Here is a 26,000-nt window from a genome sequence, read left to right as displayed (position 1 = left end):
CGATTACCTGGGCGCAGGAGCTCCTGGTGCGTGGCTCGGCGCGTAAACTGATTGCTGTGAGCGGAAATCTGGATAAATCATTTTAAAAATGACTAAAATCGAGTGCAGAAAATATAAACTCGTCATCGCCGTTCCAGCTTGTTCTGTATTGACTATCGTAGACACCGGCCCTCGTGCGCAAAAGCGAGGCGCCCTCTGGTGCGCTGGCAGATGCAATGGGTCGTGGAAATCTGGAACACTCACCCGCAAGACCGAGATCAACGGATTGTTATTAAGTAAGGGGATCAAGGGATATGGAACAAATTCGGGTGCATGGAGTTGAGGTGCAGATGATCTGAGTGGCGAAACAGGCTAGAGGGGCTGAATGGCCTACTCCTGTTTTAATGGATTCACTTACCTCATCAATCTGACTAAGGTGTGAATGGGATATGTTTTTGTAGGGATAGAGATTTTATGTATTTCCCCTCGTTCTATCTGAGCTGAAATTCCTACTTTTGTTAATTTTAGCAAAAAAAGTTATAAAACAGGAGTCCCTCTAGAGAAGATAAGACATTTTAGCCTCGCCCACTGCACCGGTACATAAGAAAAAAAGGAATGTACAGGCTCAGAAAAGACCATAGCAGAATATCTGGCTGGTCCCAAATCTAGGAAATATATCCCACAATATATCTCTCATAACCCTTGTCAATTTTTTCTTCAGGCACTTATCTAACTTTCTCTAGCTTGCTGTCAGTCCCCACTGCCTCTGCATAAAGTAGTTAAATCTAAACTGACCTTTCACCCTCCCTCTTCTAAGTTGAAGGCTCCACCCTCTTGTAGAATCTTTGACTGTGCAAAACATTTTGGCATTTATCTGTGCCCTTTAGGATCTTGAATATTTCTGTAAGATCACCCCTAAACCTGTGTAAAAAAAAAAACTCAACTTCTGCAACACCAAATAACTCAGATGTCTAATATTAGCTCTCAATTTAGTTTCCTTTTTCTGGACTCTCGCCAATGCTTGGATATCTTTCTCATAATATGGTGACCAGAATTGTACACAGTGTTTCTGATGGGGCCAGACCAGTGCTCTGTACAATCTCAGAAACACCTCCTGAGATTTCTGCTCTGTTCTTTTGGTTATACAGCCCAAGATCCTATTTGCTGCCTTTATTGCTATGCAGATGGCTTCAGTAATCTATCCACTATTACTCCCAAATTCCTTTCATATTTTGTGTCCTGTAGGATAATGCTACTTAGCTTGTATTAACACTGTTCATCCTTTCTCAGTCTCATTCTTCAGTGGAAATTGTAGAAGTGGGAGATTGCAAATTGCACCAGATGCTACCAGTCAGAGAGAAAACTTGCTTACAGAGAATGAACTGAACTCAATGTTGTTAGAATCTGCAGGACTGACTCAAGTGCACATGACCAACTGAATGGCCCATAAGACTGGTGCATTTGTGTGCCTGGAGGGACATGGCGTCCTACCAATTTTAAACTCAATGATCCCAAGACGCATTCATGTTAATCTAGAACACCAGTAAGAGCTGACCAGCAGCTTCAAAAAAACTGACACAACCCCCCCCAAAAAGCTGACTACTCAAGAACAGCCCTGATGTGAAAACAAGTAGTTACACATTTTTGGTAACTTGACTGTAAGTGTACCCAACATTTCTTCAGTTGTATTGGAGAAAAAAGCCATAAATACATGAAAGCCTGAAGGGGAACTCCAAATGTTGAAGGCACAAAATTGACAGTACATGGTCCTCTGGAAAATTTTGAATTTTTACAATGAAATTAGCCTGAAAGCATAATTTTTAAGCATTTTTATACTTTACAATTCATTGTTTTTACATTAAAAATCTAAGTTACATTTGGATTTTCAACTTACCAACCAGAACATCACTTACCCAGAAGTTGCCTCAGCAGTCACTCTTCTATATCCAGCTCCAGTTCACAGACTGTGTATTTCATCCAACTCTCTATCCTTTCTCAGAAACACACAATCCTCATTGAAACAACCCAGTTCAGACTGAAACTCTTCTTCCTCTCCTGCTTTATTGAACCTGGTGCAATTATTCTCATCTGAACCAGTTTAAGCTGGTACTCTTCTTCCATCCCCATTTAAACTGACACTGTTCCGCCACCCCCCCCCCTCAAACTGGCATTCTTTTGCCCCCTATGACACCCTCAGTTCATGCTGGCACTCTATCTTCTCACTCTATCTCAGTTAATGCTGGCACTTTCCTTCCTTCTCCAACCCAAAAGTACTGCTCCCAGTTTCTGCCCCTTTCCCTTTTCCCTCCATTACCATTCATTTTTCCCCCATTTCTCATCCTTTCAGCACTGCTCCCCAGTCCTGCCATTAGTGGACTTGCTACTCTTCCCCTCAGCGCTCCACCTTCAGTGCTGCTGCCACTAATGGAGCGCTCACTCCCCCAGCAGCGTTCAACCAACGCTGGCATAAGTTGGCTGGGTCTTTTCTCCCCCTCCGCCTCTGTCATTAATGGACCAGGATCCTCTCCCACATCACTCCCCAGTGTTGCCGCTAATGGATCAGTTCCTCTCCCCTCAGCATCGGCTTTCCCAGGAGCTACTGGTAATAGACTGGACCCCTCTCCTAGTATTACTGCCCCAGTGCTGCTGCTAATGGCCTGATTTCTTTCCCAGGATTGCTCCCCCAGCAAGCCACGAGTGAACCAGACAACTCTCCCAACATTATTGTCCAAATCTGGTGGCTAATTGACTGGGCCTCTCTCCCCTCACCATCGCTCCCCAAGTGCCACTGCTAATAGCTTGGGTCCCTCTCCTATATTTTGCCCACAAATTATCCTGACCCAAATGCCTAAAGTGCAAGGCCACCTTCATCGATGCGATGTTTCCAGTTCCCACAGCTAGAATCCTTGTAAGCTAAGTGAAACTTCTACTTAGTGCTGAATTGGGGACGGTTTTGTGCTTTGGACTGGTACCCATTAGAAACTGGTTAAGCCGGGTCAAGCATATTTTATTTTGAACCTTTACAACTGAGTGAGAGAAACTTGATTTAGGTCCTCTTGTTGCTGGGGGAGTGAGTGCTCCGATAGTGGCAGCAGCATTGAAGGTGGGGCGCTAAGGGGAAGAGTGGCCGGTCCACTAACGGCAGGACTGGGGAGCAGTACTGAAAGAAGGATGAGAAATGGGGGAGAAATGAATGGTAAAGGAGGGGAAAGGGAAGGGGGTAGAAACTGGGAGCGGTGCTTTTGGGTTGGAGAAGGAAGGAAAGTGCCAGTATTAACTAAGATGGAGTGAGGAGAGAGAGCGCCAGCATGAACTGAGGGTGTTGTAGGTGGCAAAAGAATGCCAGTTTGAATGGGGGGGGGGGGGGGGGAATAAAACAGTGTCAGTTTAAATGGGGATGGTAGAGGAGTACCACCTTAAACTGGTTCAGATGGGAATAACTGCACCAGGTTCAATGAAAAAGGACTTTGATTAGGTCCCAAAAGTAAAGAAACGGCATCCTCCTCAGAAGTGAGTTGTGACAAATTTATCGGAAAAAGTACTTTTCATTTTTTCCCCCATTGATCTACAGCTTGGTTGCTAACCAACAGAACTGGTAGTCAAACTCCTCAAGCATTTTAGCTTTAATTTGAACAGGCAATAGGAAAGTTCTTGAATTTTTGCCCAGCACTAGAATGTACAAGTTCAAATATGTGCCTTAGAGTCATATGTTTCCTGTATTTTAGGAGCTGATGCCTGTCTGCCTGCATTAGATAAGACCAGCCTAGGCATGAGAAATTATGGGTTGGGTTGTGCAAAAACGCTAAAATGCAGAGCTTCAAGGAACAGACAATAACAAACATCACCACAGCAATAACGGAGTATCAGCTCCCAACCATATACAAATCATCTGACTCCTCGATTAGATTCCAGCCTGTAACACCCTACCAGTGAGCTCCTAACAAATGTATCAGCCAGGCGGAAACCCTTTGGAGTTTTTGGGATTCTCTGCCCCAGAAACCCGTGGCTGCTTAGTCGTTGAGTATATTCAAGACTGAGATCGATGGATATTTGGACACTAAAGGACTCAAGGGATGTGGGGATAGGGCGGGAAAGTGGAGTTGAGGTAGAAGATCAGCCATGATTTTATTGAATGGTGGAGCAGGCTCGAGGGGCCGTATGGCCTATTCCTGCTCCTATTTCTTATGTTCTTTTACAGCACTGGGGGCTGGGGGGAGAAGAGAGTTAGTGTTATAATTGCACAAATTATTCTGTATAACACCGATAAGTATAACTAACATAAGTTTCAATGATGTTTGCTGCCCAAACCTTTCAGAATGTTCATTATTTTCAACAGGAACTAATTAACTACTTGTGGTCCTATGATGGGCGAGGGCTTCAAACCGATGCATTCTTTTTCTCCTCTCCCTGGTTTTCTCCCCAGTGGTACAGCTCCTTGCCACTGGTTGCCCTCACCCAAATAGTCATTGTTCATGTGTGAAACCAGACATTGTGTCGGTAGCCCATTTACCTGCAGTCCTCGCCAAACGGCCACAGTATGCACACTGCTAGCAGGTGACACTGTATAGTTATCCGAAAAGGAAATTCTGGTCGATTTTCCTCTTCCAAACCAAGGGCATTCAAACATAAGAAAATGACGGGAAGGAAAAGAGCCTCTTGTCCATGAAGCAACCAAAGGTGTGGTAGGTGAAAAAGTGTGAAAAATATACCATCAGGGTATATGGGCAGGGTGGGGACAATTACCCAAATAAGAATTATGTACACAAGTGCACATAGCATAAGGAATAAAACAAGTGAATTAGAAGCACAAATTCAACTTAATGGGTGTGATGTAGGAGCCATTACAGAGACCTGGCTACAAGCTGGGCATGATTGGGAATGTGGTGGGGGGGAGAGGGTGGAAGAGAGAGATCGCGTGTGGGGGGTAGAGATCACGGGGGGGTCTGGAGATCTGATCGTTGTGGGGGGGGCTCGAGCCTGGGATTGGAGGGGAGGGGGGGGGGAGGCAGATCGCAGCAGGTCAGTTTGGGGGACAGGGGGGATGCACTCCTGCTCCCCCTGGCCCACAAGCAGTGCTGGAAAAGCACTTACCTGCTGGATTCGGCATTTCTTGCCTCCCTTCAGCTGCTGGGTTTCCGTTAAATCCAAATGGCTGCTAAAATCTGAGGCATGCAGCTTATTTAAATATTATAATTACCGACCCGCCTCTCGAGCAGGTTATTCGCTCAACCCCCAATCTGCCCTGGTTAAACCGGAAGTAGGTGCGTTCGCAGCGGGTTGGGGTCGGATTTCCCATTTTTTTACAATTTAACCCTGTCACTGTCCTGACTGTCCTGGGGGGTTAAAATTCCCCCCAATATGTTTGAGAACCAACAAGGGATAAGGCCATACTGGATTTAGTGTTGAATAACGAACCAGAATTAGTTAACAATCTGACTGTAAGGGAACATCTTGCAAATAGTAACCATAATATGATTGAATTTGATATAGGATTTGAGAGGGAGAAGCAAGAGGGAGAAACAAAACAAGGTTTTAAAATTTAGTTACTCAAATTTCGATGCGATGAGAAATAAATTGACCACAGTAAACTAGGCTGAACTGTTAATGGATAAACCTACAGACAAACAGTGGGAAGTATTCAAAGATGTATTTGGTACAATACAAAACCAGTACATACCCCTAAAAGGCAAAAGCTCTGCTTATGAAATTGAGCAATCATGGTCAACAAACGAGGCAACAGACAGTATCAAGCTAAAAGAAAAAGCTTACATAATTGCAAGAAAAAGCAGAAATCCAGTAGACTGGGAGAACTAAAAAGTACTTTCTAAATGGTGAAAAGCTCAAAACAGTGGAGGTCCACAGGGACTTAGGGGTCCATATACATAGATCATCATTTAAATGTCATGGACAGGTACAGAAAATAATCAAATAGGCTAATGGAATGCTGGCCTTTCTATCCAGAGGACTAGAATACAAGGGGGTAGAAGTTATGCTACAGATGTACAAAGCCCTGGTTAGACCACACCTGAAGTACTGTGTTCAGTTCTGGGCACCGCACCTTAGGAAGGAAAATTGGCCTTGGAGGGAGTGCAGCGTAGATTTACTAGAATGATACCTGGACTCCAAGGATTAAATTACGAGGAGAGGTTGCGCAAACTGGGGTTGTATTCTCTGGAATTTAGAAGAATAAGGGGTGATGTGATCAAAGATATTAAGGGGAACTGATGGGGAGAAACTATTTCCACTGGTTGGGGAGTCTAGGACGAGAGGACATAACCTAAAAATTAGAGTCAGGACTTTCAGGAGTGAAGTGAGGAGACACTTCTACACACAAAGGGTGGTAGAAGTTTGGAACTCTCTTCTGCAAACGGCAGTTGATGCTGGCTCAGTTGTTAATTTTAAATCTGCGATTAATATATTTTTGTTAACCAAAGGTATTAAGGGATATGGGGCTAAAGCGGGTATATGAAGTTAGGTCACAGATCAGCCATGATCTCATTGAATGGCGGAACAGGCTCGAGGGGCTAAACAGCCCACTCCTGCTCATATGTTCCTATGCAAAGAAAGCAATGAAAGGCAAAAAGCAAATATGAAAAAACACTTACGAGGGATAACAAAGCTAACTGTAAAAGTTTTTATAAATATGTTAAGAGAAAGAGCGGCAAGGGAGAATGTGGGATCATTAACGACAGATGCAGGTGATACTATAAAGGATAAGAAGGAAATGGTAGACTTGTTAAATGAATACTTTGTATTCATTTTCACAGTAGAGGAAAAGAACAAAGCACCAGTGGGGCAGGGAACCTAAAAATAGTCACGGGGAGGAACATACTGAATTTAATATGTTAAAAAATGGTAATGGAAAAAATAAGGGCTAAGCCAACTGAACACAGACCAGAGGTCTAACCTGGGCACCTGCTCTGCATAGCTCAGCTATTTTCTGAGCCATCAGAGGAGCCAGCCAAGTTATGCACTTTTTATGTTTCAACCATTACCAAGCCTTGGACTTAGTTATATTTGAGCACCAGGATCAACATCCAGGAGCAGGAAGGATGTGGATCATGGCTCAGATGAGCGGCAGCGGGCCAGAGATGGACTTGCAGATGCTTTTGTATTTGACAGCTCCAACGTGCAGATTTCCCCTGGCTACAAAAACAGAAATAGAGTTCTCTTGTGAGAGATGTCAGTTATTGCACGGTTGTACTTTACATTGAAACTCTTTGGGCCCGATATTAGGAGGAAGGCGGGTTGGCAGCGGGGGACGACTGGGCGCGTGGGTAACCCGCCCAGTGAAATCGGTGGGTTTGGCATGCAATCGTAAGTAAATTGAAGCCACTTACCTTGGCTTCCGGGTTTCGCGCTGGAAAGCTGCGCAGTGGGCGGACTGCGCACCCGCATCATAGGCTGTCAGCTGGAGGAGCTCTGTTTACAGGGGCAGTCCTCCACTGGTTGATGCTGCAGAAAATAGGCAAAATTACAGCATGGAGCGGCCCAGGGGGAAGGCTGCTCCCATGTTTAATGATGCCTCACTCAAGGTCTTACTGGATGAGGTGAGGAGGAGGAGGGAGATCTTCCACCCGGCGGACAGGAGGAAGTGGCCTGCCTCTGCCACCACGAAGGCCTGGCTCGAGGTGGCAGAGGAGGTCATCAGCACCACCAACATATCATGAACCTGCATACAGTGCAGGAGGCGCTTCAATGACCTAACCAGGTCAGCCGAAGTGAGTACTCTTACTCATTCCTCGACACTCCGTCTGCCACATCACCGCCCCCACCCCACATCTCCTTCTGCACTGCCAACACTACTCTATCACATCATTCTTCACACCCACTGAACCCTCATCCTCATCTTACCTGCATTTACTCACCTCCCCAGTACTCATCCCACCACTACCACTCAACCCAATCCTCATACAATCTCATGGCTCTGTCTCATACTCACCCTCTCATGCGTCCCTTTCACAGTCAGCCTCACCCCACCTGCAGGGCATGCATCACGTATGTGTAGTAGGAAGCGTAAGGCAAACGTGTCGTGAGCATGAAAGGGATGCACAAGGGTGTTTGAGGGTTTGTCTTGGTTTTACTTATATTTATATTAACTCACATTACATATTATATTGTCACCACTACTGCCACGTCTTGGCCATTCTTGACTGGCTTGTGCAATAATGCCCTTTCATGAGGTTCTCCATGAACACCCTTGATGCCACCCATTGGGTCACCCTACAGTGGGTGTATGTATAGTTGCACGACTACTTTGTGCAGGTGCCTGTTGCGCAGCACTGTGTTGTGTAGCTCCTCGTGGCGGAGGTGGACGGCATGCCTGGCGAGGCTGGTGATGTTGCTCGTCCTCCAATGGAGTGATGAATGCAGCAATGGACCCCCCCCCCCCCCCACCAATCCTTACGGTGTGAGTGTGAGGGAGTCCACAAAGTAGGTAAATGTGTTTGGACACAGAGTTTAGGGTATGATTTAATAATTTGGAGTGTGGAGACAACGGTGTGACAGGCAAAACTTTGTCTGAGGTGACAAAGTGCCCTGCTGCAATGAATGAGGGTTTACCCCGCACCTGTTAAATGGACCTTTGCAGCTGCCACTGGCTGCTAGCTGCAACACCTCTGTTTAAACAGGGAGTGTTTCCCCCAGCATGGGAAACACGCTCTGGGTAGTCCAAAATCTGAATCCTCCTAAAATCTCCAACTAATGAGGTCTGTAAACGACCTCAAGAATCCAGATGGTGATCTTAAGTGGGATCCCACCAGCTTTGATTACCGGTGGGAGTTCCGCACACGGGGGCTGCGCGCACCGATTCACGTCATTGGGGAACCTGGAAGTGGACGGGTTGGAGCCTGGCTCCGGACCTGCTCCGGGAATCCCCAATTTTAGGACCCCCCCTGCCACGAACGCACCCGCTCGGCCATCCGAAAATTGACCCCTTTGTCTCTTCCTCTTCTTTCTTTTCCCCTCAAGCAATGTTTCCATTTAAACTTGCCATATCTGCAGTGCAGGTCGGGTGCAACAAATTTTGGCTAGTCATTAAATTTAACAAACTGCGATTTGAGAACTGTTTCTAAAAGAATGTAAATATTTGTCAATTTTGTTTATTTACATGTGGGAAATTGATCAGAAGGTTCAGGGTTATATTGCTGATGTACTTCCTGTGAATTACTCCAGATGGCGACCCTCTTTCAGGTCAGTGCAGGATGTGGAGAGACTGCCAATAAAGACAAGCCCAGAAAGGGGTGTACTGCCCCCTACCGGATAAGGCGTAAGCTGCCGACTAGAAAAAGAGAGCATCAACTTAAAAATCTGATGAGAGGATAGATAAAATGCCATGAATTTCAGAAATTTATTGCACTTTTAAAATTATTTTTGGTATGAATTTTATGAAATTTCCTTTCAGTGTACCCAGCAATGTACCTCAACCCCAACCTCAGAAAAGCACCTCTTACTATACCAGTCTGACAGTTTTCCATTTTCCACACATGCCATCCTGTAGTCTGTCTCAAGTGTGATTGCCAATTTAGTGCTAAATTAGAGGGGGTTTTGTTCAGTGATGCACTAAGAGCTGTGTTGAGACTGCCTCAACCTCATTTCATGCAGGACCCTTACAAACATCAGTCTTGGCTAGATGTGAACCCAGATCTAGGGGTCCTAGTGATCAATTAGATTGTTCTTCAACAAATAGTGTCAATCATTGACTCTGCCCTCTCCACCCTCCCTAAACCTTTCTATCTTTCCACCTTCCTCTCCTCCAAGGCACTCCTTAAAACCCACCTCTTTCACCAAGCTTTTGGTCGGCCCTCCTAATATCTCCTTCTTTGGCTCAGTATCCATTTTTTCCCTTGTGCCTCTCTGAAGCACCTTTTCTATGTTAAAGGCGCTATATAAATGCACGTTCTTGTGTGAATATGTCACACATTGAGAACATGTATCCAAAAAAAGGGCAACAAATGTACAAAGCTAAGTTATATATAAACCATTAGAATCCCTAAATTAGATCCCAGCCAATAACAGACACCTAGGTATCCATTATTCTGTTTGTAAATCATTTGAACCCCTTGATTTTACTCCAGCCTGTAACTCACTCCCAGATATGTTATTCGACATATAAAGCAACTGATTTTCTTAATTAGATTACAACCTGTAACTCACTCCCAGGTATCATTTATATAATATATACATATATATAAAAATCCATTTGAACCCCTCGATTAGACTCCAGCCTGTAACTCCTAGATATCTGTTACTCCATATATGAACCCCTCAATTAGCCAACAGTTAGAACTGCTTAGATTGGAGGCTTGAAACTTGCATTGCAGACGCGAGGAGGCTCAGTACCTACGCGAGGATAAAAAGGAGCAAAAGCACAGATATAAGCCTGAAGAAAAGAAATATCACCAGCTCGGGGAGGCTCTGTGCAAGTTCAAGGCAGAGGAAAAGGAGAAACACCAATGTGCACTTTTCATAGGAGGTACAGCACAAGAGAAGTCCATTTGGCCCATCGTGCCTATGCCGGCTCTTTGAAAGAGCTATCCAATTAGTCCTATTCCTATGCTCTTTCCCCATAGCCCTGTAAATGTTTTCCCTTCAAGTATTTATCTAATTTCCTTTTGAAAGTTACTATTGAATCAGCTTCCACCACCCTTTCAGGCAGTGCATTCCAGATCATTACAACTCGCTGCGTAAAAAAAAATGTTTCCTCGTCGTCTTTGGCTCTTTTGCCGATCACCTTAAATCTATGTCCTGTGGTTACCGACCCTTCTGCCACTGCAAACAATTTTTCCTTACAACTCTATCAAAACCGTTCATGATTTTGAACACCTCTATCAAATCTCCCCTTAACCTTCACTCTTCTAAGGAGAACAACCCCAGCTTCTCCAGTCTCTCCACGTAACTGAAGTCCCTCATCCCTGGTACCATTCTAGTAAATCTCTATGGCCTTGATAGCCCTCCTATAGTGCGGTTCCCAGAATTGAACACAATACTCCAGCTGAAGCCTAACCAGTGTTTTATAAAAGTTTAGCATAACTTCCTTTTGTACTCTTTGCCTCTATTAATAAAGCCCGGGATCCCATATGCTTTTTTAACAGCCTCCTCAACTTGTACTACTACCTTCAAAGATTTGTGTACACACACCCCAAGGTCTCTCTGTTCCTGCACTCCCTTTAAAATTGTACCATTTGGTTTATATTGCCTCTTCTCATTCTTCCTACCAAAATGTATCACCACAATTCTCTGCATTAAATTTCATCTGGCATGTGCCTGTCCATTTCACCAGTCTGTTTATGTCCTGAAGTCTGTTACTATCCTCCACATTGTTTACTACATTTGAATTTTGTGTCATCTGCAAACTTTGAAATTATACCCTGTATACCACGTCCAGGTCATTAATATGTATCAAAAAGCAGTGGGCCTAATACTGACTCCTGGTGAGCACCACTTTATACTTCCCTCCAGTCTGAAAAACAACCGTTCACCACTACTCTCTCTTTCTGTCCTTTAGCTAATTTTGTATCCATGCTGCCACTGTCCTTTTAATCCTTTGGGCTTTAATTTTGCTAACAAGTCTATTATGTGGTACCTTATCAAATGCCTTTTAAAAGTCCATACACATATCAACCACACTACCCTCATCAGCCCTTTCCGTTACTTCGTCAAAGAACTCAATCAAGTTAGTCAAACACGATTTTCCTTTAACAAATCAGTGCTGACTTTCATTTATTAGCCCATACTTTTCCAAGTGCCAATTAAGCTTGTCCTGGATTATTGTCAGTAAAAGTTTCCCCACCACTGACATTAGGCTGACTGGCCTGTAGTTGCTGGGTTTATCCCTCTCCCCTTTTTTGAACAAGGGTGTAACATTTACAATCCTCCAGTCCTCTGGTAACATCCCCATATCTAAGGATAATTGGAAGATTGTGACCAGAGCTTCTGCAATTTCCACCCTTGCTTCCCTCAGTAACCTAGGATGCATCCCATTTTCCTTACCTAAGAAAGGATATACTTGCCATTGAGGGAGTGCAACGAAGGTTCACCGGACTGATTCCTGGGATGGTGGGATTGTCATATGAGGTGAGATTGAGTATACTAGGCCTGTATTCTCTAGAGTTTAGAAGAATGAGAGGTGATCTCATTGAAACATACAAAATTCATACAGGGCTTGACAGGGTAGATGCAAGGAGGATGTTTCCCCTGGCTGGGGAGTCTAGAACCAGGGGTCACACTCTCAGAATAAAGGGTAGGCCATTTAGGACTGAGATGAGGAGAAATTTCTTCACTCTTAAGGTGGTGAATCTTTGGAATTCTCTACCCCAGAGGGCTGTGGAGGTTCAGTCATTGAGTACATTCAAATCAGGTTGATAGATTTCTAGATATTAAAGGCATCAAGGGATATGGGGATGGTGCAAGAAAATGGCATTGAGGTAGAAGATCAGCCATAATCTTGTTGAATGGCGGAGCAGGCTCATGGGGCCTGATGTTCTTATCTGGACCGGGTGACTTTTCTACTTTGAGTACTGCCAATCTTTTAAGTACCTCCACTTTAGCCTATCCAATATCGCCACTACCTCCTCTATTGCTACAATGGCAGCATTCTCTTCTCTAGTGAAGATGGATGCGAAGTATTCATTTAGTACCTCAGCTATGCCCTCTGCCTCCACAAGATCTCCTTTTTTGTCCCTAATCGGTCCCACGCTTCCTTTTACCTTTTTACTGTTTATAAGTTTATAAAAGACTTTTGGGTTCTCTTGTATGTTAGCCACTAATCTATTCTCATTCTCTCTCTTTGCCTCTCTCATTCCCTTTTTTAGATCTCTTCTATACTTTCTGTATTTTTGATGAGGTAACAGAGAGGATAGATGAGGGCAATGCAGTTGATGTGGTGTATATGGATTTTCAAAAAGCTTTTGATGAAGTGCCACATGGTAGGCTTGCTATTAAGATTGTGGCCCATGGAATAAAGGGGCAATAGTAACATGGATATAAAATTGGCTAAATGACAGGAAACAGAGAGTGATGGTGAACGGCTGTTTTTCAGACTGGAGAGAGGTGTGCAGTGGTGTCCCCCAGGGGTCGGTGCTGGGACCACTGCTTTTCTTGATATATATTAATGACTTGGACTTGGGAGCACAAGGCACAATTTCAAAATTTGCAGATGAGACAAAACTTGGAAGGGTACTGAACAGTGAGGAGGATAGTGATAGACTTCAAGAGGATATGGACACACTGGTGGCATGGGCAGATACATAGCAGATGAAGTTTAACATGGAAAAATGCAAGGTGATGCATTTTGTTAGGAAAAATGAGGAGAGGCAATACAGAGGGCACAATTCTAAAAGGGGTAGAGGAACAGAGGGATCTGGGGGTATATGTGCACAAATCGTTAAAGGTAGCAGGGCAGGTTGAGAAATCAGTTAAAAAAGCAGAGGGTCCTGGGCTTTATAAATAGAGGCATAGAGTACAAAAGCAAGGAAGTCATGATGAACCTTTATAAAACACTGGTTCGACCACAACTGGAGTATTGTGTCCAGTTCTTGGCACTGCACGTTAGGAAGGATGTGAAGGCCTTAGAGAGGGTGCAGAAGAGATTTACGAGAATGATTCCAGGGATGAGGGACTTAAATTACGTGGATAGACTGGAGAAGCTGGGACTGTTCTCTTTGGAACAGAGAAGGTTGAGAGGAGATTTGATCGAGGTATTCAAAATCATGAAGGGTCTAGACAGAGAGAAACTGTTCCCATTCGCAAAAGGGTCAAGAACCAGAGGGCATAGATTTAAGATGATTGGCAAAAGAACTAAAGGTGACATGAAGAAAAATGTTTTTACGCAGCGAGTGGTTGGGATCTGGAATGCACTGCTGGAGGGAGTGGTTGAGGCAGATTCAATCATGGCCTTCAAAAGGGAACTGGATAAATACTTGAAATGAAAAAACATGTAGGGCTACGGGGATAGGGCAGGGGAGTGGGACTAGCTGGATTGCTCGTGTATAGAGCCAGCGCGGACTCGATGGGCTGAATGGCCTCCTTCTGTGTTGTAACCTTTCTATGATTCTATTTAGCCTGGTTCTCTACTGTATTAACAACCTTACATTTGTCATAAACCTTTTTCTGTTTCATTTGAATCTCAATATCTTTAGTTATCCAAGGAGCGCTAGCTTTGGATGCCCTTCCTTTCCCCCTCGTGGGAATGTGTCTACTCTGTACCCGAACTATCTCCTCCTTGAAGGCCTCCCATTGTTGAATTACTGTTTTGCGTACTAATTTTTGATTCCAATCCACCTGGACAAGATTCCTTTTTTAACTCACTGAAATTAGCCCTCCTCCAGTTAAATATTTTCACATTTGAATTTTCCATGTCATTTTCCATAACTATTCTAAACCTAATGATATTATGATCAGTGTTCCCCAAATGCTCCCCTTGCCCCACTTCATTCCCCAGAACTAGATCCAGCACTGCTTCCTTCCTCGTTGGGCTGAAAACTCAATGTTCAAGAAAGTTCTCTTATACATATTTCAGGAATTCCTCCCTCTCTTTGCCCTTTACACTGTTACTGTTACAGTCTATATTGGGATAATTGAAGTTCCCCATTATCACTACTCTATAGTTCTTGCATCTTTCTGTAATTTGCCTGCAAATTTGCTCCTCTATCTCCTTCTCATTATTTGGTGGCCTATAGTATACACCCAGTAGTGTAATAGCTCCTCTATTGTTCCCTTAATTCTAACCAGATTCTGTCTTTGACCCCTCAACTACATGGTCCCTTTCCAATCCTATAATAGTTTCTTTGATCAATACTGCTACCCCCACCCCCCTTTCTTTCCTGAATACCTTGTAGCCCAGATTATTGAGTACCCAATCCTTCCCTTCTTTGAGCCAGGTCTCTGTTATTGCCACTATATTATAGTACCATGTGGCAACTTGAGCCTGTAAGCTCACCAACCTTATTTACCATGCTATGTGCATTTATGCACATGCACTCCAAACTCATCTTAGATTGCCTCACATTTGCCCCATCTGATCCCTCCTATTTCTGAACTATTCCTCTGTCCCTACCAGTCCTCTGTGCACCTGGTTTCTCCTCTCTAATGTTTCATCCTGGTGCCCATCCCTCTGCTAAATTAGTTTAAACCCTTCCCCACAGCACAAGTTAACCTCCCCACAAGGACATTATTCCTCCTGCCCCAGAAATCTGATGCTCTCTCTCCTGCACCATTTATCCAGCCATGCATTAACGTGTCTCATCCTACTATTCCTATACTCACTAGGACATGGCACTGGGAGTAATCCAGAGATTACTACCTTTGAGGTCCTGCTTTTTAACTTCCTTCCCAACTCCTGAAAATCGGACTGCAGGACCTCAACCCTTTCCTTTTCTATGTCATTAGTTCCCACATGGACCACAACTTCTGGCTGTTCCCCTTCCCACCTCAAAATGTTCTGCACCCTCTCACGGATGTGTCCTTACTGGTTTCAACTGCCTAAGCAGTAGAAAATGGAAGCATAGGGAGGAGTACAGAGCAGCAGTGAGTCACCTACAGAATGTCACTCGTGTATGGCTGTCCAGGAAGCTTTGGCAGTGTGAGCTAACAGGACTGGGCAAGAGGCAGCTCTCAGTAAGAAACTGGCTCATTCCACTGCCAATCAAAACTACCACTACTATCCCTCCATCCCCATGAAAGGGTCACAGTAACACATTATTTGGCCAGTTATGACTCCTGCTGAGCTCAATAAATGGAAGCCATTCTAACATTACAGATGTGTATGTCTCTAAAAATTTTTAACGAACCTCACGGTCTCAAACTGATATGGTGAGCAAGACATACAATTGTTAGCCACTTCATCTGGTTCTAGCTAGTGAATTTAATCCACATCCCAGATAGGAGTCAACCCTTTGTGGGCCGAATTTAACTTAATAGCAACATCTTAATATAAATGACTCCAAAATCAAAATGAGAAAAATCCTAAAAAATTATACTCCCCCTATCTGTGGGGAATGTCTGGGTTCTCAGCAGCTACCCTGGAGAGCACGAGAGAGCAGGAAATCACTATAAGGAGAATTGAGCGCAAGGGTTCCCACCCATATCACTCCTGTTTATTGCAGCATTCCTGAAAGTTGCCCATGAGCAAAACACTGTTTGGTAATTTGGCCACTGGCAAAAAATGAGTAACACCAGACTATTATCGTATCAGAATAGAATCTCAGGGCTGCCAGTCATTCTAATCTGCTTGTCACGAATGATTTCTATGGCACTCAATTAGAGGGCGTGCTGGTCCTGGTCTAGCAGCAAACCTCAAAATGGTTTCAGTCAGCTAGAAACAAACAAACTAAATTGGCCACAAAGGAGCTGAAGTAACTGTATAGTAAGGCCTCACATCGCACCCTGCCAGCTAAAAGGTGCGCGCAGACGAGGAAAACTGATCTACCCAGCTTACCTATTTGGGGAAAAAAGTAGGTAAAGACAAGCTAATGATTATAAAGATAATTTTGCAAATAAACAAATACACATGACCTCAGACAAGTTAGTGAGTTTATTTGCTCAATTTTCGAAGGGGATAACAATTTATATTATAACTGTGCAGATACACACACATATATACACACACACAGTGCATTTTTATACCTTGCCTCAGATTTTGCATTCTGTTGATTCCTTTTTATGTGGATCTCACCTTCTGTACAACACTGACATCCTGTGATCACTGCCTAGTTCCAACTGTTTCATTAATACAGAAAGCAGGTAACCTTGGGCAGTTTTCCACGTTTCCAAAGGCAGTGTTATATCGAGTGTAGTAATCTGCATTTGTAAAACTGGCAGGTAAAGCCAAAAAATAAAATGAACTTAAAACACACACTGTACTTTTTACATGGTTGTAACTGGAACACTAATAAATAGAGTAAATGATGCCAGGGATCTGACAGGCGATCCAAATCAAGGGCAACTTCAAAACTTCTATCATCACCCAAATATCGAGTGAAACAACCGTTAGGGAAAAAAAAGATTGAATATTCATAAACAGGAAGAGCTGGAAACGCAGCAGCTCAGTCAGAATGTGAAAGAAAAAAAGGCAGGATAACATTCACTGGAACATTTAACCGTTCCCTCTTTTAGATGCTGATTGACCTGCTGTCCATCTTGTTTTGGATTTCAATGTCGCCAGGTGTGAGGTCATCCATTTTGGACCAAAAAACAATAGATTTTAATTTTTTTAAATGGTGAAAAGCCAGGAACAGTGGAGGTCCAAAGACATTTAGGGGTCCATGTACACAGATCACTAAATGTAGTGGTCAGATACAAAAAATAATCAAAAAGGCTAATGTTAGCCTTTATATCTAGAGGGCTAGAATATAAAGGGGAGGAATTTTTGCTACAGCCATACAAAGCCCTGGTTAGACCACGTCTGGAGTACTGTGTACAGTTCTGGGCACCGCATCTTAGAAAGGATATATTGGCCTTGGAAGGTGTGCAGCGCAGATTCACCAGAATGTTACCAGGGCTCCAAGGGATAGATTATGAGAGATTACATAAACTAGGCTTGTATTCCTTGGAATACTGAAGGTAAATGGGTGATTTGATTGAGTTTTTAGGATTTTGAAAGGAATTGATAGGGTAGATAGAATCTTTTCCTGCTGGTGGGGGAGTTTAGGACAAGGGGACAGAATCTTAAAATCAGAACGAGGCCATTCAGGAGAGAAGTTCACGCAAAGGGTGGTAGAAGTCTGGAACTCTCCCACAAAAAGCAGTAGATACTAGCTCAATTTTAAATCTGAGATAGATAGATTTTTGCTAGCCCAGGGTAAGGGATATGGAGTCAAGGTGGGTAAATGGAGTTAGGATAAAGATCAGCCATGATCTCATTGAAAGGCGGAACAGGCTCAAGGGGCTGAATGGCCTACTCCTGTTCCTATGATTTCAGAGTTCCAGCATTCCTGCACTTCAAGTAATTCACTGTGTATGAAACGCTTCGGGATGTTTGAAAGATGTGATAAGGCACTAAATAAATACAAGTATTTCTTTATTTTTTAATACTGCTAAAAAAAATTAGACTGTTTGATCTTGTGTTCTGCAGTTTTGTGAGTTGGTTGTAAAAGTGGCTCTTGTCCACAATGTTCACCTGTTGTAAACAATGTCAGCTTACTATGTGCGAGAGAGGTAGTCTACTCCAGGACACACACGGCTCATCAGCACTCTTGCATCCATTCTGCAGTGAATCAGTGAAACTGACTGAGCTCGTTTCTCATTGCTTTCACTGCATGCTTAATAAAATATTTTTCCATGGCTGAGTGATAATTTCCTGCACATTGCAGCGATTTATCATTTAACAACTCCAGCACACTTTATAAAAAATCTTTGTCTTGACCTCATCCAAATGGTTATTCTTCATTCATGAGCCGAGATGGTCAATGTTGGCAGCATATTCAGCTGTGGAGGGCATCAGCAAAGCTCAATGCTGCCCTCATCTGACACCCACACATATGTACTGTGCAGCAGGAGTAAAAGGAGTAATCAGAAACAAGAACCCTCAACCACATTTTCCCCTTCCCTAACCCAGGAAGACTGAACAAAACTCTCGTGCCCCCATTCCTGTGCTGGCCGAGAACAGCTATCAAAGCACTGAACGTGAATTGGCCCAGTTCCGCACAGGGCCATGCACTTTCCAGCTCAGCCATTAGGGAGGCTCATCCAACACATTTAAAACACAAAATGAAACAGCTGCAGAACAAGGTAAATACTGCACCATTGGTATGTCCAAGTCAATTACCCAAGCAGAAAATCAGCACCACTTGCATACACCTGCAGGCCTCGTGAACTAGATTTTACTCAGAAGTGAGATACTTCAGTTGGACACAGTGATCGTGTCAAAATCCTAGTTACACAGACTACCGATTCCACAGCTGTTCTAAGTTTCCCTTTTCTCCTCCTTATACTCTTGGGGGCTGTGTTGCTCCACTTGAGCTCTTTTGATTGGAGAAAGAGACAAACAGACCACATATTCCTCATCCATTCAATGAAAATGCCTCTATTTTTTGCCAAGGAGGAAGAGTATGAATATTGTGGTACAAATATCTCCCCTCCCCGAGATAAACCTTTCTGCTCCCCAGACAGGAAATACGGTGGACTGCTGAAGTGACTTGTTCACACCTACACAAAATAAGCAGCTAGTGCTGCCATTTTGTCTTTGGGTTTCTTTGGATTGCCCCTGCCTGGAGGTCTACGTCCCCTGCCCCTACCCCGCCCTCGTCTTCGGCCCTGCCCCCCACCGCCCCTATGCATTGGGTGCTTCATTTTGGCGTACTGAAGCTCTACGAGGTTCTGAAACACCGGATCACAGAAGACGCAGCCCGAATGCTGCGTCGCTTCGCCAGGCAGTGGCGACTTCGCCTTGTTGAAGTCCACGTCGACGATCGCAGCCTCGCACACGTCACAGGTTTCAGACGACACCTTCACTCTGTGGGCATTTTCAAAAAAGTGCACCACCACGTTACATTTGTTACAAGCCATCTTCCACTTGGGGCCCGAGGTGGGGTCAAAGACCAGCACACCACTCTCGCATTCCACACACTGGACGATCCCCAGCAGGCTCAGCGAGTGCTGACATGTTGGATGGGTGCATTCGTTACACCCCATTCCTAAGAGCAAAAAAAACAATAATCCTGTCATAAAATACACCTTCCTTATCTCAGTAACATTTCTATTTTTTTCATCCAGTCCTGAGCACTGAACTCCTGGGACTCAATCCCATCAATTAGAGCTATGCACATGATATGTCAAGAATGACCAAGTTTTTTGTCTTCATAAGCCTTATGGGTTCATACAATGGAGCCTTGGGGGCCAAAAATAAAGGTTAATTCCGGTTCACATTAATTTACATATATCTCAAGTTGCTGCTGCTAAAAAATTTTGTGTGTTCTGATTCAGGATTTATTCACCAATGAGGTAAAGTATGACTAGAGGTGAATACCATATGGAACCCACTGGTGACTGTGCTGCCAGGACTATGGAAATATCACTGTGGAAAGCAACTGGCCACAGCTGAGTATGGGAAATGTGGAGCTGGAGGGACATTCTGGAGTTTGACATAATTACCTGGCGGAAGTTCAGGGAAGGATTTGTAAAACTTTCCCTTTGGAAATGAAATGGTTGGGGGGGGAGATCATGTACACAGTAGCACACAGTGTACATCGTCTGTGCAAGGTTCAGGCTCAGTGGAGTAATAATCTGTCCTTGTTTTGCACTCTTATGTGCAAATAACCACATCATTGTAGGGGTGAAAAAGAAAAATGGTGCAGCAATAACCATGTACTGATAAAAAATTGATTTTCCAGCTGTCACCAAACTATGAAGCCTCCTTGTAACATAGCTGAACTCCCACCCAACCATGAACACCCCCTGTGTCATAGTCCAACTCTTACTAACCCAGGAATACTCCTGAGAATATGGCCTCTCACCAATGCAGGAACATTTCTGCAACAGTCCAACTCTCACCAAACCATGAACACTCCCTGTAACATAGTCCAACTCTCAACAAACCATGCACACCCCCCCCCACCCCATAACACAGCCCAACTCTCACCAAACCACGAACACTCCCCGTAACACAGCCCAACTCTCACCAAACCATGAACACTCCCTGTAACACAGCCCAACTCTCACCAAACCATGAACACTCCCTGTAACACAGCCCAACTCTCACCAAACCATGAACACTCCCTGTAACATAGTCCAACTCTCAACAAACCATGTACACCCCCCATAATGCAGCCCAACTCTCACCAAACCATGAACACCACCACCCCCCCCCCCATCCCATAACACAGCCCAACTCTCATCAAACCATGAACACTCCCCATAACACAGCCCAACTCTCACCAAACCACGAACACTCCCCGTAACACAGCCCAACTCTCACCAAACCACGAACACTCCCCGTAACACAGCCCAACTCTCACCAAACCACGAACACTCCCCGTAACACAGCCCAACTCTCACCAAACCACAAACACTCCCCGTAACACAGCCCAACTCTCACCAAACCACGAACACTCCCCATAACACAGCCCAACTCTCACCAAACCACGAACACTCCCCGTAACACAGCCCAACTCTCACCAAACCACGAACACTCCCCGTAACACAGCCCAACTCTCACCAAACCACGAACACTCCCCGTAACACAGCCCAACTCTCACCAAACCATGAACACTCCCCGTAACACAGCCCAACTCTCACCAAACCATGAACACTCCCTGTAACACAGCCCAACTCTCACCAAACCACGAACACTCCCCGTAACACAGCCCAACTCTCACCAAACCATGAACACTCCCAACCCTCACCAAACCACCCTGTAACACACACCAACTCTCAGAAGAGTTTGGGGACGCACTGGAAGCAATCAGGCAACAGGAGTAAAAGGGGTGGGGGGGAATGAAAAATTTCAAACTCCCAAAATCAAAAAAGGATGGATTCATCTAAAGTGGGAAAATATCACATCACAAAAATAAATCACAAATTATACATATTCCAGCCCAATTCAAATGGCATTCACTGACTTGTTACTTGTGAGTAGAATTCTCTAACTCCTTACTCCTGTCAGTCTTCCCTTCCACCTACAATTGTCAGTCAACAGTATTTCCTGATTTACCTCGTTGTCTACTCTTTTCAAGTTTGCTGGTCCCTGCACTCTAGGCCTTGGCCTGGGTTTATCAATAAAAAAAACTCTGTACATGTGAACAGGTGCATGTGAATTAATGTGCAGAATGGAGAATGGGTGTGTGACAAGTAATTCTTTGTCAAGCAAATCACCCTAGAAAGTTGTATATTATGTGACACTAAGCTGTGGGTATAGCCATGTACCAGGATGGGGGAGACGTACATCATAATCACTTACAAAGAAGGGGGCAGGTGTACCCTTTCATAGGGGCGGATGTGCCTGTCCCAGTAGTTTAGTACTGTGTGGTGTGGTACTGAGCCACTTGGATCAGGAGGTCCCAGGATCGATCTCTGGTCTGTGCAGAAGTTGAACGATACACCTGGCATCAGCTGCCCTGCTCTAGGGTGGGGGTGAATTGCTATCCGGTGACTCCTGCAGGATAGTTTGTGTGGGCAAATACTGTGAAGCGCACTACAGTCAAACAGCCCATTAGCGGTCACTGACTAGGCTCACGTATTAAGAATGGCCACCTGTGTGAGTACTGATGATACCTGTAGAACTACCCCAGCAAGAGTCAGCCCGCTCAGGAAAGGAAAGAAAACTGGAAATAAAATAGATAAACAAGGATGGTCAGGATTATTTTCCATGTGTGGCAGACTCAAACAAATTGAACCAGTAGAGCCTTGGTTTCTTACCTTTCCTCATATCACGGAACGGCGGGTGATTGTAGCAATATGGACACAGCGGATAACTTTTTCCTCTGGAACCAGACGACCAGAGAACCAGTTCAAACTCATCCAGAGGGCAGCGAAGCTCTTTGTACAGTTTGATGGTTCCATTCTGGGGTAAGCTGTAGGTATCGTCACAATGGGAGCAGTGCATTCGGCTGGGTTTGGCCTGGGAGATAACAATCAGATATTAGCAACAAAATTACTTAATTAGGTTATTACTGCACAGCGGGCTTAGAATTTTCTACTTCCGGGATTACAAGGCATTAGGTGCAGGACTATTTTACACAGCCTCAGCACAGACCTAAATTTCCATTGACAGACCCAACTACAGTGTTAAGACTTCTGAATTTCTGTTCACAGACCTGGTTACTGCAATGTTAGAGCCCTGGACTTCCACTCGCAGACCTGCTAATTATGGAACTAGACCCCTAGACTCCCATTCATAGACCTAACTACAGAACTAGAGTTCTGGACACACATTCACAGACCTACTAACTACAGTCCCACAGTCCTAGATTTCCATTCACAGGCCAAGTAACTACTCTGCTGGAACTCTGCACTCCCATTCCCTGCCCAGTAACTATAGTGTGAGAGTGTACTGGACTCCCATTCCCTGCCCAGTAACTATAGTGTGAGTGTGTACTGGACTCCCATTCCCTGCCCAGTAACTATAGTGTGAGAGAGTGTACTGGACTCCCATTCCCTGCCCAGTAACTATAGTGTGAGAGAGTGTACTGGACTCCCATTCCCTGCCCAGTAACTATAGTGTGAGAGAGTGTACTGGACTCCCATTCCCTGCCCAGTAACTATAATAAGAGAGAATACTGGATTCCCATTCCATTCGCTGCCCAGTAACTATAGTGTGAGAGAGTGTACTGGACTCCCATTCCCTGCCCAGTAACTATAGTAAGAGAGAATACTGGACTCCCATTCCATTCGCTGCCCAGTAACTATAGTGTGAGAGTGTACTGGACTCCCATTCCCTGCCCAGTAACTATAGTAAGAGAGAATACTGGACTCCCATTCCATTCGCTGCCCAGTAACTATAGTGAGAGAGAGTACTGGACTTCCATCCCATTCATTGCCCAGAAACTATAGTGAGAGTGTACTGGACTCCCATTCACTGCCCAGAAACTATAGTGAGTGTGTACTGGACTCCCATTCCCTGCCCAGTAACTATAGTGTGAGAGTGTACTGGACGCCCATTCAATGCCCAGTAACTATAGTGAGAGAGTACTGGACTCCCATTCACTGCCCAGTAACTATAGTGTGAGAGTGTACCGCACTCCCACCCCATTCACTGCCCAGTAACTATAGTGAGAGAGTGTACTGGACGCCCATTCAATGCCCAGTAACTATAGTGTGAGAGTGTACTGGACGCCCATTCAATGCCCAGTAACTGTAGTGTGAGAGAGTACTGGACTCCCATCCCATTCACTGCCCAGTAACTATAGTGAGAGAGAGTACTGGACTCCCATTCATTGTCCAGTAACTGTAGTGTGAGAAAGCGCTGGATTCCTGTTCCCTGTGTAGTAACTTTAGTGTGAGAGTGTACTGGACTCCCATTCACGGCCTAGTAACCATAGTGAGAGTGTGTACTGGGCTCCCATTCCCTGCCCAGTAACTATAACATGAGAGTGTACTGGACGCCCATTCAATGCCCAGTAACTATAGTGTGAGAGTGTACTGGACGCCCATTCAATGCCCAGTAACTATAGTGTGAGAGAGTACTGAACTCCCATTCCCATTCACTTCCCAGTAACTACAGTGTGAGAGCGTACTGGACGCCCATTCACTGCCCAGTAACTATAGTGAGAGAGTACCGGACTCCCATTCACTGCCCAGTAACTATAGTGTGAGAGAGTACTGTACTCGCATTCACTGCCTAGTAACTATAGTGTGAGAGTGTACCGCACTCCCACCCCATTCACTGCCCAGTAACTATAGTGAGAGAGAGTACTGTACTCGCATTCACTGCCTAGTAACTATAGTGTGAGAGTGTACTGTACTCCCATTCCCTGCCCGTAACTGTAGTGAGAGTGTACTGGACTCCCATTCCCTGCCCAGTAACTGTAGTGAGAGTGTACTGGACTCCCATTTATTGTCCAATAACTATAGTATGGGAGTACTTGACTCCCATTCCGTGCCCAGTAACTATAGTGGGAGAAAGTACTGGACTCCATTCACAGGCGCAATAATTATAGTATAAGAGTACTGGTCTTACATTTACTGATCCAGTAATTATAAACATACTAAAGAACAATACAAATAGACATACAGGATTTATAGAAAAAGTAGAAATGCTGGAAATATGAAACGTAAACAAAACAGAAAATTCTGGAAATACACAGCAGGTAATAAAATCTGTAAAATGACAGGTTAACGTTTTGGGTACAAGATCCTTCCTCAGAATGGAATTCTGGATTTACACCTGCAGCGGTTCTGATTCATGCCTAGTGCTTTCTATAAACCACTTGTGCTCGAAATGCATCTTTTGATCAAACCCCACTCAAGAACCTGAGCACATAAATTACGCTGATACTAGTGGAGTGCTGCATTGTCGGAGGTGCCATTTTTCAAATGAGATGTTAAACGGTGGCCCCATCTGCTCTTTCAGTTGTATATAAAAAAATTCCATGGTACTTCTTCAAAGAGCAGGCAGGTTCTCCCAGTGTCCTGGTCAACTCCCATCTATCCACCACCAAAACAGATTATTAACGGGTCATTTACCTTATTGCTGTTTGTGGGATAATGCTGTGTGCAAATTGGCTGCTGCGTTTCCCTACATAAGAACAGTGACTACATTTCAAAACATCCTGACATCATGCAAAGTACCATATAAATGCCTTCTTCTAGATCGTGATTATATACTCCTTTCTCAAATGGATCTATGTTTTAACACTATCGCTGTTACATTTTTCTCATTATAAGGCATTCACATTATATTACCTCTGTTATTGTAAATTAATTTTCCAAGCACAAACCTGGAATCACTGCTCCACAATCTACCTTTTCTTAGAGTAACTTGGTATAATCATTGGGATCCTTGGTTTCTGAAGATGGCTTATTGATGAGGGTGGGGTATATATGATCACTGTATCGGTAGCAAATACTAATGCAATTACAAGAGATCATGTTTGTGATTATTAAAAATAAATCAATCCCCCCTGCTCCCTGCAGTTAAACGTTCACTTCACCAACCTGAATGTACTTCATGAATCGATGGCACTTGCCGCAGCGGGACAGAGGCTTCCCCGTCTCAGCAATGGGAGAAAATGACACCTCCATTAACTCATCCATACCTGTAGAGAAAAGAGAACTGACTGAGCAAAGTAGCCACAGAAGGGCAAGCCCCTGCACTGATGGTCGAGGGAACCACCACCAAGCCTCCACTGATGTTCAAAGAGCAACCTCTTCCAAACCAACACTGGAGTTCAAACTCCCTCCAAACACCAATCGTTTCAGCATCTGGACCAAAAGGAAAATATTTTCCTGACATATAATAATATACAACCCAGTGACAGAGAGTGCATCACTACGTGATATAGGCAGGACTGTTCCAATCTGGGGATTCAGATTATTGTTTTTGTACAGTGTTACAACCCAATAAAAGAAAGAATTATTTATCCATAAAA

The 26,000-nt window shown here is 44.3% G+C and overlaps 1 protein-coding gene and 1 long non-coding RNA gene across 2 annotated transcripts in view; one reads left to right on the top strand and one right to left on the bottom strand.

The window, feature by feature from the left end:
• Positions 1-7: 7 nt before the first annotated feature.
• On the top strand, positions 8-26,000 carry LOC137341974 (uncharacterized). Its single transcript, XR_010967173.1, has 2 exons — positions 8-275; positions 25,546-26,000. It is a non-coding gene; the product is annotated as an uncharacterized lncRNA (long non-coding RNA).
• Positions 16,492-26,000, bottom strand: part of top3b (DNA topoisomerase III beta) — an 82,246-nt gene continuing 72,737 nt past the window's right edge. The window contains exons 15-17 of the mRNA XM_068005528.1: positions 25,567-25,667; positions 22,330-22,531; positions 16,492-19,610 (exon numbers count right to left, since the gene is read on the bottom strand). Coding sequence (XP_067861629.1) covers positions 19,123-19,610; positions 22,330-22,531; positions 25,567-25,667 — 791 coding nt within the window. The 3' untranslated portion in view covers positions 16,492-19,122. The remainder of the gene's footprint in view (positions 19,611-22,329; positions 22,532-25,566; positions 25,668-26,000) is intronic.

The sequence above is a fragment of the Heptranchias perlo genome, chromosome 25 (genome assembly GCF_035084215.1).
Source record: "Heptranchias perlo isolate sHepPer1 chromosome 25, sHepPer1.hap1, whole genome shotgun sequence".
In the NCBI taxonomy this organism is placed as follows: domain Eukaryota; kingdom Metazoa; phylum Chordata; class Chondrichthyes; order Hexanchiformes; family Hexanchidae; genus Heptranchias; species Heptranchias perlo.
Note: the sequence above shows the minus strand (reverse complement) of the source record. Positions and strands in the feature narration are given on the sequence as shown.